A 19,643-nucleotide genomic window follows, 5' to 3' on the forward strand; every position below is an offset into this window, starting at 1 on the left:
AAAAGGTAAAGTGTTTTTCATATATAATGTGTTAGTTTACAGACTGCGCTTTGAAACTATAATTGTAGGGGTTGGGGATTTAGCTCAGTGGTAGAGCGCTTGCCTAGGAAGCGCAAGGCCCTGGGTTCGGTCCCCAGCTCCGAAAAAAAAAAAAAGAACAAAAAAAAAAAAAGAAACTATAATTGTATTTTCCTGTGATTCCATTAAATGAGATATATATTTACTATAGAAAAGAAAGACATTTAAAACAGCTACCTGTTCACCTGTGCAGAGTCTATACATTTCAGTTTCTTAATGAATTAATTTATATTTTATATTGACGTTTTAAGTCTTCATTGTACAAAAATTCTCCCAGTGAATCTTTTAATTTGCAAGAGTTGAACCAAAACTTATATACATCTCTATGAAGATTAGTTATATACTTCAAAATAGTCTTTGTGTTCTTGCTACATTGTGTGAGTGTAAGCTGCCTGTCACTTGTGAGACTTGTAAGACTACAGGGCAATACGTACTGTACATGCTAGGGACACCACCACATGCTAAACAGAAGAATTCTGCAGTTAGAAAATTCTCCTAGCACAGTTTTGTGGAATCACTTTGTATAACTCTACCTTTTCAAATTCAGTTTCTTTTTACATAAAACAGTATTCCTGTCAAAAGTATAGATCAAAAATAATTCAGTTTTAGTTTTGTTTTTGTTTGAAGAAACGAGATAAAATATAGGGTGTTTTATCAGTGTGTTTTTTTGGTTATTTGGGCATCATTAGTACAAAAAGAAAAAAAAGAAGAAAGAAAGAAAGAGACCGGGCATGCCCAAAGCTCTGAATATTTACAGCCAAGTAGACCATCTTGAAGAGGGGTCCATTTGCTATCACCTCTGACAGGACAGCCCAGGCTGCTGACTAAGTGCAGATCCACCAGACCTTGTTCTCAAGAGGGACACCGCAGCTGCCACTGGAAGGCCAGTGCTCTGCTCCAGCTCTCACTGTACTTCCCTCACACCGGGAATATGTCGCCAGTTAAAACCTCATGCACTTTTGTTTTCCTTTTTTCTTCTTCATTTTAAAAGAAGGATATTATTTTTTATTGCATTTAAAATCTAGACAGGGGGACATGCAAAAACAATCATCATCCACTTGGATGTCATTTTATAAATTAACACTGTGTGCTTTTGTATGGAAAAATATATAATTTAATAGTATAAGAAAAGATATATATTCACTGGCATTCATGCATAACACAAACTTTGCTGTACACATTTTGTGTTTCTTAGTGATTTAAAACGGCATGTTTTGCATGCAAAGGAAAACCATTGCAATCAGTCTTTTATTATACCTGTATCTTGGGTTTTATAAACTGCTGGCTTGAGTTTTGTTGCTCTATAACCACAGTACATACAGTAACCACAGTCTGGTCCAACAGATTGAACTAGTTTTGTTGACAAGGGTTCCCAAGCAATGGATGTTTGTCTGTCTGATTCTTCCACGTTTATAGGAATCACATTTGGGTGTGTGTGCAAGCTATGCTGTAGCTAGTTCAGGTACTGAATCTTTAGGACTTGCAGGAGTTCGTTGCATTGGTCCATTTTGGCAGGTATGTGATACTCAAATCATTTATCATTCTCCTTGCTGTATACTGTTGATTATATTCTTTTGTGTGACACCAAGCTGTTAATTTAAACATTCCTCCTACACTAGTGTCTAGGAACTTTACCTGAACTCTCATACTCATTCTCTCTCATTTCCTTTTTCTTACCCCTGGTCCTCTCACTTCCCACTTCCCTCCAACCTCCTGTAGAACTCATTATCCTTTAGAGTAATACCACCCTTAACCAGCAATTTAACTCCCCACTCCCTCAAAGGGGATTCATTTATCTCACTAATGCTTATATGCATACACATATAACATTACTGTATTACTGTAAGAAAGTATGGTTTTTAAGTGTAAATTTTCATTGTGCAATCATGTGTAAGCAATAAAACAAATAGAAAAATAGCAAAAAAAAAAACTAATCATGGCAGGTCATACAGGCATATTGATTATTAGCTTGCTCCTTATCTTTCTTATGGAAACCAGAACCACCAGGCCAGGGAAGTCACCACCCACAATCACTAATTAAGAAAATGCCCGAGAGAGGCAGACATGCCTGGGAAGCCAGAAGAGACTACACTGTGCCCACATTTCTGACTCCAGAGGAAAACACCAAATACCATCTGGGACCCTGGTGCCTGGGGACTCCCAGGAAAGGTGATGCAGGTCCTCCTGGTTCCTGCCCTCGAGGAGAGCTCATAAGCAATACCCCACGAGCAAACTTTAGCCTGAGGACCACAGGTAAGACCAACTTTTCTGCTCCAAGTGACCTGCATGGTGAACTCAGGACACAGGCCCACAGGAACAGCTGAAGACCTGTAGACAGGAAAAACTACACGCCCAAAAGCAGAACACTCTGTTCCCATAACTGGCTGAAAGAAAACACGAAAACAGGTCTACAGCACTCCTGACACACAGGCTGATAGGACAGTCTACCCACTGTCAGAAATAGCAGAACAAAGTAACACCAGAGATAATCTGATGGTGAGAGGCAAGTGCAGGAACCCAAGCAACAGACACCAAGACTACATGGCATCATCGGAGCCCAATTCTCCCACCAAAGCAAACACTGAATATCCAAACACACCAGAAAAGCAAGATCTAGATTGAAAATCATATTTGATCATGATGCCAGAGGACTTCAAGAAAGACATGAAGAACTCCCTTAGAGAAATGCAGGAAAACATAATTAAACAAGTAGAAGCCTATAGAGAGGAATCACAAAAATCCCTGAAAGAATTCCAGGAAAACACAATCAAACAGTTGAAGGAATTAAAAATGGAAATAGAAGCAATCAAGAAAGAACACAGGGAAACAACCCTGGATATAGAAAACTAAAGGAAGAGACAAGGAGCCGTAGATACAAGCATCACCAACAGAATACAAGAGATAGAAGAGAGAATCTCAGGAGCAGAAGATTCCATAGAAATCATTGACTCAACTGTCAAAGATAATGTAAAGCGGAAAAAGCTACTGGTCCAAAACATACAGGAAATCCAGGACTCAATGAGAAGATCAAACCTAAGGATAATAGGTATAGAAGAGAGTGAAGACTCCCAGCTCAAAGGACCAGTAAATATCTTCAACAAAATCATAGAAGAAAACTTCCCTAACCTAAAAAAAGAGATACCCATAGGCATACAAGAAGCCTACAGAACTCCAAATAGATTGGACCAGAAAAGAAACTCCTCCTGTCACATAATAGTCAAAACACCAAATGCACAAAATAAAGAAAGAATATTAAAAGCAGTAAGGGAAAAAGGTCAAGTAACATATAAAGGCAGACCTATCAGAATCACACCAGACTTCTCGCCAGAGACTATGACAACCAGAAGATCCTGGACTGATGTCATACAGACCCTAAGAGAACACAAATGCCAACCCAGGTTACTGTATCCTGCAAAACTCTCAATTAACATGGATGGAGAAACCAAGATATTTCATGACAAAAACAAATTTACACAATATCTTTCCACAAATCCAGCGCTACAAAGGATAATAAACGGTAAAGCCCAACATAAGGAGGCAAGCTACACCCTAGAAAAAGCAAGAAACTAATCGTCTGGGCAACAAAACACAGAGAAGAAAAACACACAAACATAACCTCACATCCAAATATGAATATAACAGGAAGCAATAATCACTATTCCTTAATATCTCTCAACATCAATGGTCTCAATTCTCCAATAAAAAGACATAGATTAACAAACTGGATACGCAATACACTAGCTAATATGAGGCCCCCAGCTCATATACGGCAGTGGACTTCTGGTTCTGGACTCAGTCATGGAAGATGCACCTAACCCTCAAGAGACTGGAGGCTGCAGCAAGTGGGGAGATCTGGTGGGGTATGGGTGGGGGACATCCTTGTGGAGATGAGAGGGAGGAGGTACGGGATGTGGAACAGTCAGAGGGTGGACAAGGAGGGGGATAAATTCTAGACTGTAAAAAGGATTAAATAAAATTTAAAAATAAAATAAATAAATAAAAAAGAAAGAAAATGACTCCAAAGAGTAAAGTTAGCATTTCAGGAGTCCATGTTGGTTCTCTGTATACTTCCCATAGGTATACTCAGACTCCAAGTTGAAAGGGTGCCTACTACTCTAATGTGAGTTACTTTGGGGGTTTGAAGGAATAAAATTAAATGACATGTGAATGAAAATGTGGTCAACCTACTAAACAGTTCCTGGGAGAGAAACAGGTACATCAAACAGTCACAGGAAAGAGGGCTGGATATCAAAACATTCAGAAATTCAAGAACCAGGGGAGTTGGGTGGGGAACAGCTCTAGGTCAGCAGCACCCCCCACACCCGCCTTCGTGGACCAGTAGAATAACTGCCAAGTACAGAGATTACCACCTTTGATTTCCAAGACATCTGATTGATAAAGGTCAACATACTGGTCATCAGCACTGAAGGTATGGCAGTTCCCTCCTCGCACTACTTTTTAGGGTTACTTAGAAAAGCTGACACATCTTTTACCACATGACTCCCAATCTGCCCCTTGGCCCTGACTCCCAGCCCCAGTCACCTGTCATTTCTGTCTCGGTCATTGACGCCTTTTTTTCCACGTTCGAGACAGAGCTGAACCGCGGTAACATCACCCTGGCATGCAGCCTTGTAGATCTTTCCAAAGGCTTTGTAGTTTTTGAGCTGTCTGGGAGAAGCGAGGCTAGAAGTTCTCCAACACTGCTGCTCCGGGCTCTGTGAGGACTGCCTCTGGCTGGTGGAGGAGCCAGAGGAAGAAGACCTCCGACTGCACTTATCCAAGAACTTCTTCATGGTCTGGCTCCCCACCCACCTACCCACCCCAACTCCCCCTCCCCCGTCCTCCCCCTTTGTTGTCAGCCACCCTCAGAACCAACACAGTGTTGGCAAGTGAGACAAGTAAGCCAAGTGAGTTTTGTCACCACCACCACCAAGACCAATCACCCACAGGCAAACTCAGTAGGATAGAGGCCAAGCAGCACAGGTACTCCTAGCAACTGAAGGCCGTCCCACTGTTGCCAAGCAACGCATCAAAACACAGGCATGCGCACTCCGACCAATAGAAACGCCTAGATCAAACTATGCTAGATAGTCTCAATATGACTGCTGTTCATGCGCGTGACCTGATCTAGGAAATTGGATTACCAATTCAATCTAGCCTTGGATCTGAGAGATCACACATTTGCTGGGGACTGCTGGGACTTGCTGGAGCCTACACTGGTTTAGTCTCCAAGAGCAATTTCCTAAAACCCTCTCAGAAAGGCTGTCCTTTCTTTGACTTCCTTCCCAAGGCAAAAAAGCAACTGTGCCCCCACTGTTGCCTATCGGGATTTAGCAGGAGCCACTAGGCAAAGGAAAATAACGTTGGTGACTCCAAAAGCAGTGACATTGTTCTGGATTTTTTGTTTGTTTTTGTTTTGTTTTGTTTTGTTTTTGTTTTTGTTTTGGGGGGGGTGGTTGGTTTGTTTGGTTTGGATTGGTTTGGATTGGTGTAGGGGGTTGTTTTTGTTTTTGTCTGTTGTTGTCTGTGGTTGTTGGGGACTGTTGACTGCAAGACAGGCTTTCTCTATCTGACCTAGAGCTAGCTGGATTTACATCCTAGACCAGGCTGGCCCAGAACTCACAGAAATCTGCCTGCCCCTGCCTCTGCTTCCCATGTGGCAGGATTAAAAATGTGCATCACCACACCCAGCCATCTTTGCAATTTTTCTCAGCAGATACCTGTACCACTTAGCCTGATGAATGAGAAGCCATTTTGTCCTATAATGTCCTACCCTTTGGAGCAGTCTTACCTTCATTGTATCTATGCTACTACATGAGTCTCCTTGAGTCAGGAACATTTTCAACATTTTAATTTTTTTACTCCTTTACTTCTCCTGAGCCCTATAATCTCTTTTTGCTCTAAGTAATTATGTCAGTATGAAACGAGACTGAACAAGAGCCTGGAAAGAAGACAAGAAAGAGTGTTAGTCTTCCATGGTCTCTGCTGAGTTTCTGCGACCACTTCCTTACCTCTAGCTCAAGCTTTGGCTTCCATTAGGAAGAGAAATGAACACCTTCCTCCTCTGACCTGATTGTTTCCAATGTTTTATTACACCATATGTACAGACAACTTTCCTGAGCTAGGTGCAAAGTGGAGGACTTCCTTGTCTTAATAGGACTTCCTTTTCTCTGCCTGAATTGGGGAACCTGACCCTAACATTGTTTTCTTAAAGAATGTCACATAGCCTTCTTGAGATTACATGATCAACTTCCTTTCTCTTAATAAAAACCTGTACAGAAAACACTAGGGATTCCCGCAATGCCTCTCCATACAAATGAAGCATTCCTAGTACCTTTAGCTCCTGCCTATAATACATACTCAACCTGTAAACACCCACCATCTTCCCAACAACTAGATGGCCCTTGGTCGCCCCCAAGAAAGCAGAGCTGCCTCACTGAAGCTGATTCTGGAAGTCAATCACGTTGTCACAGTCATACTATCTGGCTATCCAAACCTGTAAATATCTGCAAATTGGAAGATCATCACCAACCTGTGGGTCAAAGAAACATCTCACCAGTATCTCACTGGAAAACTGCCTTCTTATTTTCTCCCCACTTGTTTTTCTCACAGTCTTCCGTCTTCACTCCTAATGGGTGCCATTATCATTCACCCAGTTATTAATAGTCAATAAATAGCTTGAATCAAAGGAAAGCCTTAATTAGTACTACTGCTTAAGATAAATCTGCATTGCTCACAGTTCAGAGTGAGTTTGTGCTGCGCCTGTCGTTGTAGTCTCTTTCATTGTTACAGCATGTGCCCTGCTTGTAAAATGAAAGTATTAATGACATGATAAAGGTCCTATAAGTAGTGTTGATTCCATTTTGTTATTAGCTGATGTTACATTAATATCTTGTGGTTATTGTCCTCCACTGCCTTTATTTTAAATTCTGTCAAATTACCCAGGCATTAAGAATACCAGCCTACTAGGAATATTGCCCCAACATCCTTCCTGCTGCATGTATGAGTGTTCTTTGTTGCTATTTTATGTCTTCAGGTTAGCAAAGTATGAAATTCTTTGAAGAAAAAAGAACCCTTTTCTCTTAAGAAACAAAAGAACTCCCTCTTTGCATAGCAGGAAACAAATTGCTTATGCTTGAGAACTTTTCCATCAGGAAAGTAGAAATTGGTCTCCTCTGTCACAAGTGACTTTTTTAGCACACTGAACTCAGAAGCACTACTTGTGTTTCTAGCACTTCTGTCCTTTTTTTAAATTTTTTATTAGATATATTTCTTTACATACATTTCAAAGGTTATTCCCCTTCCCGGTTTCCTGTCCATAAGCCCCCATTCCTACCCCTCCCCCAACCCATACAGGTATTCCCCTTATACATCTCCCTTATTGCCCCCCCACATATTCCCCTGCACTGGGGTTCCAACCCTGGCAGGACCAAGGGCTTCCCCTTCCACTGGTACCCCAACAAGGCTATTCTCTGCTACATATGCAGTTGGAGCCCTGGGTCAGTACATGTATAGTCTTTCAGTAGTGGTTTAGTCCCTGGAAGCTCTGGTTGTGTTGGCATTGTTGTTTTTATGGGGTTGCAAGCTCTTTCAACTTTTTTCAATGCTTCCTCTAATTCCCCCAAGGGGGTCCTTTTCTCAGTTCGGTGGTTTGCTGCTAGCATTGACCTCTGTATTGGACAAGCTCTGAATGTGTCTCCCAGGACAGATCTATATCCAGTCCCTTTCCAAATGCATTTTCTAGCTTCATCATCTTATCTAGTTTTGGTGGCTGTATATATATGGGCCACATGTGGGTCAGGCTCTGAATGGCCATTCCTGAGTCGCTGCTCTAAACTTTGCTTCCATGTCCCCTCCTATGGATATTTTTCTCCCCCCTTTTAAGAAGGAGTGGGAGCATCCACATTGTGGTCATCCTTCTTCTTGAGCTTCATGTAGTCTTTGGATTGCATCTTGGGTAATAGGTATAGAGGAGAGCAAAGATTCCCAGCTCATGGGACCTGAAAAGATCTTCAACAAAATCATAGAAGAGAACTCAAAGCCCATAGAACACACACACACACACACACACACACACACACACAAAATGGTACAAGAAAAGAAAACCCTCTTGTCAGATAATAATCTAAACACTAAATGCACAGAACAAAGAAAGAATATTAAAAGCTCGAAGGGAAAAGGGTCAAGTAACATAAAGGTAGACCTATTAGAATTATACCAGACTTCTTAAAAGAGACTAAAACCTAAAAGCGAGAGGAGCATGGTCAGAGGTCATGCGGACTCTATGAGAACATAAATGCCAGCCCAGACTACTATACCCAACAAAACTCTCAATCAACATAAATGGAGAAACCAAAATATTCCAGGACAAACCCAAATTCAGACAGTATCTATCAACCAATCCAGGTCTACAGAGGATTCTAAAAAGAAAATTCCAACACAAGGAGGGTACCTACACCAAAGAAAAGTCAGGATATTAATCATCTAATAACTAAGCCAAAAGGAGAAAAACACGTGTACATAATACCACCTACAAAAACAAGCATAACAGGAAGGAAATAACAATTATCTGCCTTTAAATCTCTCAATATTAATGGACTCAACACACCGATAAAAAGGCATAAACTTAGAGACTGAGTACATAAACAGGATGCAGCATTTTGTTACATACACGAAACACACCTTAATAACAAAAATACTATCTCAGAACAAAGAAACAAAATGTCTACCAAGCAAATGGTCCCAAGAAACAAGCTGGAGTTGCCATCCTAATATCCAATAAAATAGACTTGCAACCAAAAGTTATCAAGATGAAACAGGACACTTCATATTCATCAACCAAGAGAAACTACCAATTCTGCACATCTATTATCCAAATGCAAGGGCGAGTTGAACCTCAAGAGACTTCAACACCACGGGGACTCTAAAGGTCATTGAAACAAAAAATAAACAGAGGCACAGTGAAACTAAAGGTGGTTTTGAACCAAATGGATTTAAGAAATATCTACAGGACATTTCACCCTAAAACAAAAGAATGTACCTTCTTCTCAACACCTCATGGTACCTTCTCCAAAAGTGATCATATAATTGGTCACAAAACATTCCTCAATAGATGCAAGATTGAAATAGTCCCATGAATCCCATCAGATCATCATGGCCTAAGGCTAGTCTTCAATAACAACCAAAACAATAGAAAACCCACATACTCACAACAACTGAACAACTCAATGATGCCTTGGTTAGGGAAGAAATAAAGAAAAAAATTAAAGACTTCTTGGAATTCAATGAAAATGAGGACAAAACATAACCAAATTTAAGGGACACCATGAAAGCAATGATAAAAGGAAAATTCATAGCACTAAGTGCCCTGGTAAAGAAATTGGAGGGATCCCACACTAGCAACTTAACAGCACAACTGAGAGCTCTAGAACAAAAAGAAGCAAACACACCTAAGTGGAGTAGAAGGCAAGAAATAGTCAATCTCAGGGATGAAATTAACCAAATACAAAAAAGAGAATATACAAAGAGTTAACAAAACCAAAAGCTGGTTCTTTGAGAGAATCAACAAGATAGATAAACCCCTAGCCAAAATAATTAAAGGACAAAGAGGCAGTATGCATATTAATAATATCAGGAGAAAAAGGGAGACAGAACAATAAAAACTGAGGAAATCCAAAAAATCATCAGATCCTACTACAAAAGACTATACTCAACAGAACTAGAAAATCTGGCTGAAATGGATGATTTTCTGGATAGATACCACATACCGAAGTTAAATAAAGAGAAGGTAAACTGTCTAAAGAGGCCCATGTGCCCTAAGGAAATAAAATCATTAAAATCTCCCAACCAAAAGTAGCACAGGGCCAAATGATTTTAGTGTAGAATTCTAGCACCTTTAAAAAGGACCTAATACCAATATTTCCCAAACTATTCCATAAAATAGAAACAGAAGGAAGACTAATTCCTTCTATGAAGCCACAATTACTGTGATATGTAAACCATACAAGGACACAACAAAAGAGAACTTCAGACCAAATTAGCTTATCATTATTAATGCAAAAGTACTCAATAAAATGCTTGCAAAACAAATCCAAGAAAACATCAACACCGTCATTCACCACAGTCAAGTAGTCTTCATCTTAGGAATGAAAGGTTGGTTCAATATATGAAAATGTATTAATGTAATCCACTATATAAACAAACTCAAAGGAAAAAAATCACATGATCATCTCCTCAGATGCTGAAAAACATTTGACAAAATACAACAACCCATCACGTGAAAAGCATTGGAGAGACCAGGAATTCAAGATCCATACCTAAACACAATTAAAGTGCTTTATGGCAAACCAACTGCCAATATCAAATTAAATTAAATGGAGAGATTCTTGAAGCAGTCCAACTAAACCAGGGACAAGACAAGGATGCCCATTCTCCCCATATCTACTCGAAGTGCTAGCAGGAATAATAAGAGAACAAAAAGACATCAAGGGGTTACAAATTGGCAAAGAAGTAAAAATATCTCTATTTGTAGATGATAGGATAGTGTACATAAGGGACCCCAAAAATTCTACCAGAAAACTTCTACAGCTGATAAACCACTTCAGCCAAGTGTCTGACTCAAATAAATCAGTAGCCTTCCTTTATACAAATGATACGGAGACTAAGAAAGAAGTTAAGGGTAACAACTCCATTCACAATAGCCACAAATAATATAAAATATCTTGGGGAAACTCTAACAAGTGAAAGATCTATATGCTAGTAACCTCATATCTCTCTAGAAAGAAATCAAAGAAGATCTCAGAAAACGGAGAGATCTCTCATGCTTATGGACTGGCAGAAATAACATACTTAAAATGGCCATCCTCCTGAAGGCAAACTGCAGATTCAATGCAAACCTCATCAATATCCCAACAAAGACATGGAAAGAGCAATTCGTAAATTCATCTGAAAAAAGAAAAGAACACAAAATATCAAAAACAAGTCATAACAATAAAGAACTGCTGGAGGAACCACTATCCCTGACCTCAAGCTGCACTACAGAGCAATATTAATTAAAAAAAACTGCATGGTATTGGTACAGAGACAGACACATTGATCGGTGGAATAGAATTGAAGATCCAGAAATAAAACCCACTTATGAACACTTGGTCTTTGACAAAGCCAAAAATGTACAATGGAAAAGAAGAAAGCATCTTCAATAAATGGTGCTGGTCTGACTTGCAGTCTGAATGCAGAAAACTGAAAACAGACCCATGTTTGTCACCTTTCACAAAGCCTAAGTCCAATTGGAACAAGGACCTCAACATAAAACCAGATACACTGAATCTAATAGAAGAGAAAGTGGAAAAGAGTCTTGAACTTATTGGCACAGAGGGAAGTTTCCTAAACAGAACTGCAATGGCTCAGGCTCCAAGATCAAGAATTGATAAAGAGGACCTCATAAAATTGGAAAGCTTCTATAAGGCAAAAGACAGTCAATTGGACAAATCAGCATCCTACAGATTGGAAATAAATTTTCCCTAATCCCACATCTAACAGAGGGCTAATATCCAAAATATATAAAGAACTCAAGAAGCTAACTACCAAGAATAAAAATACCCAATTAGAAAATGGGAGATAGGTCTTCCTGGTTGCTGCCGCCGCAAAGAGCCCGTGGGCAGCACCCCGTGAGCGAACTTGAGCCTCGGGACCACAGGTAAGACCAACTTTTCTGCTGCAAGAAAGCTGCCTGGTGAACTCAAGACACAGGCCCACAGGAACAGCTGAAGACCTGTAGAGAGGAAAAACTACACGCCCGAAAGCAGAACACTCTGTCCCCATAACTGACTGAAAGAGAGGAAAACAGGTCTACAGCACTCCTGACACACAGGCTTATAGGACAGTCTAGCCACTGTCAGAAATAGCAGAACAAAGTAACACTAGAGATAATCTGATGGCGAGAGGCAAGCGCAGGAACACAAGCAACAGAAACCAAGACTACATGGCATCATCGGAGCCCAATTCTCCCACCAAAACAAACATGGAATATCCAAACACACCAGAAAAGCAAGATCTAGTTTCAAAATCATATTTGATCATGATGCTGGAGGACTTCAAGAAAGATGTGAAGAACTCCCTTAGGGAAACACAGGAAAACATTAATAAACAAGGAGAAGCCTACAGAGAGGAATCGCAAAAATCCCTGAAAGAATCGCAAAAATCCCTGAAAGAATTCCAGGAAAACACAATCAAACAGTTGAAGGAATTAAAAATGGAAATAGAAGCAATCAAGAAAGAACACAGGGAAACAACCCTGGATATAGAAAACCAAAAGAAGAGACAAGGAGCTGTAGATACAAGCTTCACCAACAGAATACAAGAGATGGAAGAGAGAATCTCAGGAGCAGAAGATTCCATAGAAATCATTGACTCAACTGTCAAAGATAATGTAAAGCGGAAAAAGCTACTGGTCCAAAACATACAGGAAATCCAGGACTCAATGAGAAGATCAAACCTAAGGATAATAGGTATAGAAGAGAGTGAAGACTCCCAGCTCAAAGGACCAGTAAATATCTTCAACAAAATCATAGAAGAAAACTTCCCTAACCTAAAAAAAGAGATACCCATAGACATACAAGAAGCCTACAGAACTCCAAATAGATTGGACCAGAAAAGAAACACCTCCCGTCACATAATTGTCAAAACACCAAACGCACAAAATAAAGAAAGAATATTAAAAGCAGTAAGGGAAAAAGGTCAAGTAACATATAAAGGCAGACCTATCAGAATCACACCAGACTTCTCGCCAGAAACTATGAAGGCCAGAAGATCCTGGACTGATGTCATACAGACCCTAAGAGAACACAAATGCCAACCCAGGTTACTGTATCCTGCAAAACTCTCAGTTAACATAGATGGAGAAACCAAGATATTCCATGACAAAACCAAATTTACACAATATCTTTCTACAAATCCAGCACTACAAAGGATAATAAATGGTAAAGCCCAACATAAGGAGGCAAGCTATACCCTAGAAGATGCAAGAAACTAATCATCTTGGCAACAAAACAAAGAGAGTGAAAGCACACAAACATAACCTCACATCCAAATATGAATATAACGGGAAGCAATAATCACTATTCCTTAATATCTCTCAATATCAATGGCCTCAACTCCCCAATAAAAAGACATAGATTAACAAACTGTATACGCAACAAGGCCCCGCATTCTGCTGCCTGCAGGAAACACACCTCAGAGACAAAGACAGACACTACCTCAGAGTGAAAGGCTGGAAAACAACTTTCCAAGCAAATGGTCAGAAGAAGCAAGCTGGAGTAGCCATTCTAATATCAAATAAAATCAATTTTCAACTAAAAGTCATCAAAAAAGATAAGGAAGGACACTTCATATTCATCAAAGGAAAAACCCACCAAGATAAACTCTCAATCCTAAATATCTATGCCCCAAATACAAGGGCACCTACATACGTAAAAGAAACCTTACTAAAGCTCAAAACACACATTGCACCTCACACAATAATAGTGGGAGATTTCAACACCCCACTCTCATCAATGGACAGATCATGGAAACAGAAATTAAACAGTGATGTCGACAGACTAAGAGAAGTCATGAGCCAAATGGACTTAACGGATATTTATAGAACATTCTATCCTAAAGCAAAAGGATATACCTTCTTCTCAGCTCCTCATGGTACTTTCTCCAAAATTGACCATATAATTAGTGAAAAAACGGGCCTCAACAGGTACAGAAAGATAGAAATAATCCCATGCGTGCTATCGGACCACCACGGCCTAAAACTGGTCTTCAATAACAATAAGGGAAGAATGCCCACATATACGAGGAAATTGAACAATGCTCTACTCAATGATAACCTGGTCAAGGAAGAAATAAAGAAAGAAATTAAAGACTTTTTAGAATTTAATGAAAATGAAGGTACAACATACCCAAACTTATGGGACACAATGAAAGCTGTGCTAAGAGGAAAACTCATAGCGCTGAGTGCCTGCAGAAAGAAACAGGAAAGAGCATATGTCAGCAGCTTGACAGCACACCTAAAAGCTCTAGAACAAAAAGAAGCAAATACACCCAGGAGGAGTAGAAGGCAGGAAATAATCAAACTCAGAGCTGAAATCAACCAAGTAGAAAAAAAAGGACCATAGAAAGAATCAACAGAACCAAAAGTTGGTTCTTTGAGAAAATCAACAAGATAGATAAACCCTTAGCCAGACTAACGAGAGGACACAGAGAGTGCGTCCAAATTAACAAAATCAGAAACGAAAAGGGAGACATAACTACAGATTCAGAGGAAATTCAAAAAATCATCAGATCTTACTATAAAAACCTATATTCAACAAAACTTGAAAATCTTCAGGAAATGGACAATTTCCTAGACAGATACCAGGTATCGAAGTTAAATCAGGAACAGATAAACCAGTTAAACAACCCCATAACTCCTAAGGAAATAGAAGCAGTCATTAAAGGTCTCCCAACCAAAAAGAGCCCAGGTCCAGACGGGTTTAGTGCAGAATTCTATCAAACCTTCATAGAAGACCTCATACCAATATTATCCAAACTATTCCACAAAATTGAAACAGATGGAGCACTACCGAATACCTTCTACGAAGCCACAATTACTCTTATACCTAAACCACACAAAGACACAACAAAGAAAGAGAACTTCAGACCAATTTCCCTTATGAATATCGACGCAAAAATACTCAACAAAATTCTGGCAAACCGAATTCAAGAGCACATCAAAACTATCATCCACCATGATCAAGTAGGCTTCATCCCAGGCATGCAGGGATGGTTTAATATACAGAAAACCATCAACGTGATCCATTATATAAACAAACTGAAAGAACAGAAGCACATGATCATTTCATTAGATGCTGAGAAAGCATTTGACAAAATTCAACACCCCTTCATGATAAAAGTCCTGGAAAGAATAGGAATTCGAGGCCCATACCTAAACATAGTAAAAGCCATATACAGCAAACCAGTTGCTAACATTAAACTAAATGGAGAGAAACTTGAAGCAATCCCACTAAAATCAGGGACTAGACAAGGCTGCCCACTCTCTCCCTACTTATTCAATATAGTTCTTGAAGTTCTAGCCAGAGCAATCAGACAACAAAAGGAGATCAAGGGGATACAGATCGGAAAAGAAGAGGTCAAAATATCACTATTTGCAGATGATATGATAGTATATTTAAGTGATCCCAAAAGTTCCACCAGAGAACTACTAAAGCTGATAAACAACTTCAGCAAAGTGGCTGGGTATAAAATTAACTCAAATAAATCAGTTGCCTTCCTCTATACAAAAGAGAAACAAGCCGAGAAAGAAATTAGGGAAACGACACCCTTCATAATAGACCCAAATAATATAAAGTACCTCGGTGTGACTTTAACCAAGCAAGTAAAAGATCTGTACAATAAGAACTTCAAGACACTGAGGAAAGAAATTGAAGAAGACCTCAGAAGATGGAAAGATCTCCCATGCTCATGGATTGGCAGGATTAATATAGTAAAAATGGCCATTTTACCAAAAGCAATCTACAGATTCAATGCAATCCCCATCAAAATACCAATCCAATTCTTCAAAGAGTTAGACAGAACAATTTGCAAATTCATCTGGAATAACAAAAAACCCAGGATAGCTAAAACTATCCTCAACAATAAAAGGACTTCAGGGGGAATCACTATCCCTGAACTCAAGCAGTATTAGAGAGCAATAGTGATAAAAACTGCATGGTATTGGTACAGAGACAGACAGATAGACCAATGGAATAGAATTGAAGACCCAGAAATGAACCCACACACCTATGGGCACTTGATTTTTGACAAAGGAGCCAAAACCATCCAATGGAAAAAAGATAGCATTTTCAGCAAATGGTGCTGGTTCAACTGGAGGTCAACATGTAGAAGAATGCAGATCGATCCATGCTTATCACCCTGTACAAAGCTTAAGTCCAAGTGGATCAAGGACCTCCACATCAAACCAGACACACTCAAACTAATAGAAGAAAAACTAGGGAAGCATCTGGAACACATGGGCACTGGAAAAAATTTCCTGAACAAAACACCAATGGCTTATGCTCTAAGATCAAGAATCGACAAATGGGATCTCATAAAACTGCAAAGCTTCTGTAAGGCAAAGGACACTATGGTTAGGACAAAACGGCAACCAACAGATTGGGAAAAGATCTTTACCAATCCTATGACAGATAGAGGCCTTATATCCAAAATATACAAAGAACTCAAGAAGTTAGACCTCAGGGAAACAAATAACCCTATTAAAAAATGGGGTTCAGAGCTAAACAAACAATTCACAGCTGAGGAATGCCGAATGGCTGAGAAACACCTAATAAATGTTCAACATCTTTAGTCATAAGGGAAATGCAAATCAAAACAACCCTGAGATTTCACCTCACACCAGTGAGAATGGCTAAGATCAAAAACTCAGGTGACAGCAGATGCTGGCGAGGATGTGGAGAAAGAGGAACACTCCTCCATTGTTGGTGGGATTGCAGACTGGTACAACCATTCTGGAAATCAGTCTGGAGGTTCCTCAGAAAATTGGACATTGAACTGCCTGAGGATCCAGCTATACCTTTCTTGGGCATATACCCAAAAGATGCCTCAACATATAAAAGAGACACGTGCTCCACTATGTTCATTGCAGCCTTATTTATAATAGCCAGAAACTGGAAAGAACCCAGATGCCCTTCAACAGAGGAATGGATACAGAAAATGTGGTACATCTACACAATGGAATATTACTCAGCTATCAAAAACAACGAGTTTATGAAATTCGTAGGCAAATGGTTGGAACTGGAAAATATCATCCTGAGTGAGCTAACCCAATCACAGAAAGACATACATGGTATGCACTCATTGATAAGCGGCTATTAGCCCAAATGCTTGAATTACCCTAGATCTCTAGAACAAACGAAACTCAAGATGGATGATCAAAATGTGAATGCTTCACTCCTTCTTTAAATGAGGAAAAAGAATACCCTTGGCAGGGAAGGGAGAGGCAAAGATTAAAACAGAGACCGAAAGAACACCCATTCAGAGCCTGCCCCACATGTGGCCCATACATATACAGCCACCCAATTAGACAAGATGGATGAAGCAAAGAAGTGCAGACCGACAGGAGCCGGATGTAGATCGCTCCTGAGAGACACAGCCAGAATACAGCAAATACAGAGGCGAATGCCAGCAGCAAACCACTGAACTGAGAATAGGACCCCCGTTGAAGGAATCAGAGAAAGAACTGGAAGAGCTTGAAGGGACTCGAGACCCCATATGTACAACAATGCCAAGCAACCAGAGCTTCCAGGGACTAAGCCACTACCTAAAGACTATACATGGACTGACCCTGGACTCTGACCTCATAGGTAGCAATGAATATCCTAGTAAGAGCACCAGTGGAAGGGGAAGCCCTGGGTCCTGCTAAGACTGAACCCCCAGTGAACTAGACTGGTGGGGGGAGGGCGGCAATGGGGGGAGGGTTGGGAGGGGAACACCCATAAGGAAGGGGAGGGGGAGGGGTATGTTTGCCCGGAAACCGGGAAAGGGAATAACACTCGAAATGTATATAAGAAATACTCAAGTTAATAAAAAAGAAAGAAAGAAAGAAAATGGGAGATAGAGGTAAACAGAGAATTCACAACAGAGGAATCTTGAATGGCTGAGAAGCACTTAGAGAAATGTTCAAAGTCCTCGGTCATCAAGGAAATGTAAATCAAAACGATCCTGATATTCCCCCTTAAACCATTCAGAATGGCTAAGATCAAAAATAGTGGGGACAGAATGTGTTGGCGAGGATGTGGAGAAAGCAGAACGACTCTCCATTGCTGCTGGGATTGCAAACTGGGGCGACCACTCTGGAGATCAATCTGGAGATTCCTCAGAAAATCGGAAATAGATTTGCCTGATGATCCAGCTATACCACTCTTGGGCATATACCCAAATCATGCCCCACCAGGTCGCAGGGGCACATGTTCCACTATGTTCATAGTGGCCTTGTTTGTGATAGCTAGGAGCTGGAAACAACCCAGATGTCCCACAACAGAAGAATGCATACAGAAAATGGCATTTTCTTAATAGCTACTCAGCTATTAAGGAGGAGGAAATCCTGAGTTCGGCAGGCAAATAGATAGATCTAGAAAATATCATCCCAAGTGAGGTAACTCAGAGCCGAAAGGACCTGCATTGTATGTACTCACTAATAAGTGGATATTACCAAAACATGTATAGAATACCCAGGATACAATCCACAGAACTCAAAAAAGGTTAACAAGCAGAAGAGCACAAATGAGCTGCCTCAATCCCACTTGGAAGAGAGAAGAAACCAATCGCAGGAGGGAGAGGAAGGGAGGGACCTGGGTGAGAAAGGGGACAAGGAGGGGAAGAGGAGATCGTGACCAGTGATTGGGTGGGAGGAATAGGACTGAGGCCCTGAGGGCCAGCAAAAAGAATGGAATCAGGCACCCTTGGGAGCTAGGAGGTGGGGGAACCCTCCAGAATGTACCAGAGTCCTGGGAGATGAGAGACTCTCAGGACTCAAGGGAGGAACCTTAGATGAAATGCCCAACAGTGGGGAGAATTAACTTGTAGAGCCCACCTCTAGCAGAAAGACAGAGGATCAAGAGATGGTGGGGTTAGTATTTCCACAGTCAAAAACTCTGACCCAGAATTGATCCTGTCTAAAATAAGTGAAGGGTCAAAATGATGGAGAAGAGCCTGATGGAAAGGAGGTCCAGAGATAGGTCCAAAGTGAGATCCAGCTCAAAGGGAGGCCTCAAGGCTTGTCATTATTACTGAGGTTATGGAATGCTCACAAAAAGGGCCCTATCATTACTGCAGTGTTGGGAGCAATGCCCTTGAAGTCCTCCATTATTGATGTTATTATTATGGTTAGAATTAAGTATAACTGGGTTCATGGAAAATCCCCAGCCAGCTGCAGAGGACTAATACAAATCTGGTGGTCAGGATGAATAATAATATGATAAAGACATCCTGCTGACTAATAGATAGGGCAAACCTGTGACCTTTCTGACATCCTGTCAACATCAGCCTACTCCCTGACCACACGAATATTGTGCCCTTGGCCTGCGTAAATGTTTCTTACTCCCCCCCTCCCTCTGTTACCCATGTTATGGTATAAATTCAGCCTTGGGGAAAAATAAAGCTGTCGCCTTGATCAGACTCTTGTCTTGGCGCCCTTCTTCGCATCCCTTGTCCCCCATTCTCTTCCAGGTAACCACCTGGACCCTTCGCTTACAAATGGTGCCCAGCTTGCAGCTGTTTGGAGGTCTCCTGGAGGAGAAGTCATCCCCTGTGAATAGACAGGCCTGTCTTCCTTGTTTGTCAGAGCCTTTCCTCCCCCTCCGATCCTTTGCTCCCCCGCTTCTGGCAACCATGGACTGCCCGACCTTGGTTCAGAGGCTTGGTGTGTGTTTCTCCCCAGACGACGCAGATCTCAGTGGTGAGTGATGGGACAAGCATTCTACAGTCAGCTTTTGTGACACGGCTCAGGGAGTCATTCAAGATGTGAA

At 40.7% G+C, this 19,643-nt stretch overlaps 1 protein-coding gene across 1 annotated transcript in view; it reads right to left on the reverse strand.

The window, feature by feature from the left end:
• LOC103690071 (interaptin-like) overlaps positions 1-4,871 on the reverse strand; it is a 280,698-nt gene extending 275,827 nt beyond the window's left edge. The window contains exon 1 of the mRNA XM_087591928.1: positions 4,621-4,871. Within this exon, the coding sequence (XP_087448054.1) occupies positions 4,621-4,871 (251 nt within the window). The remainder of the gene's footprint in view (positions 1-4,620) is intronic.
• Between the last annotated feature and the right edge of the window lie 14,772 nt (positions 4,872-19,643).

The sequence above is a fragment of the Rattus norvegicus genome, chromosome 17 (assembly GCF_021556685.1).
Source record: "Rattus norvegicus strain SHRSP/BbbUtx chromosome 17, alternate assembly SHRSP_T2T, whole genome shotgun sequence".
Taxonomy (NCBI): Eukaryota; Metazoa; Chordata; class Mammalia; order Rodentia; family Muridae; genus Rattus; species Rattus norvegicus.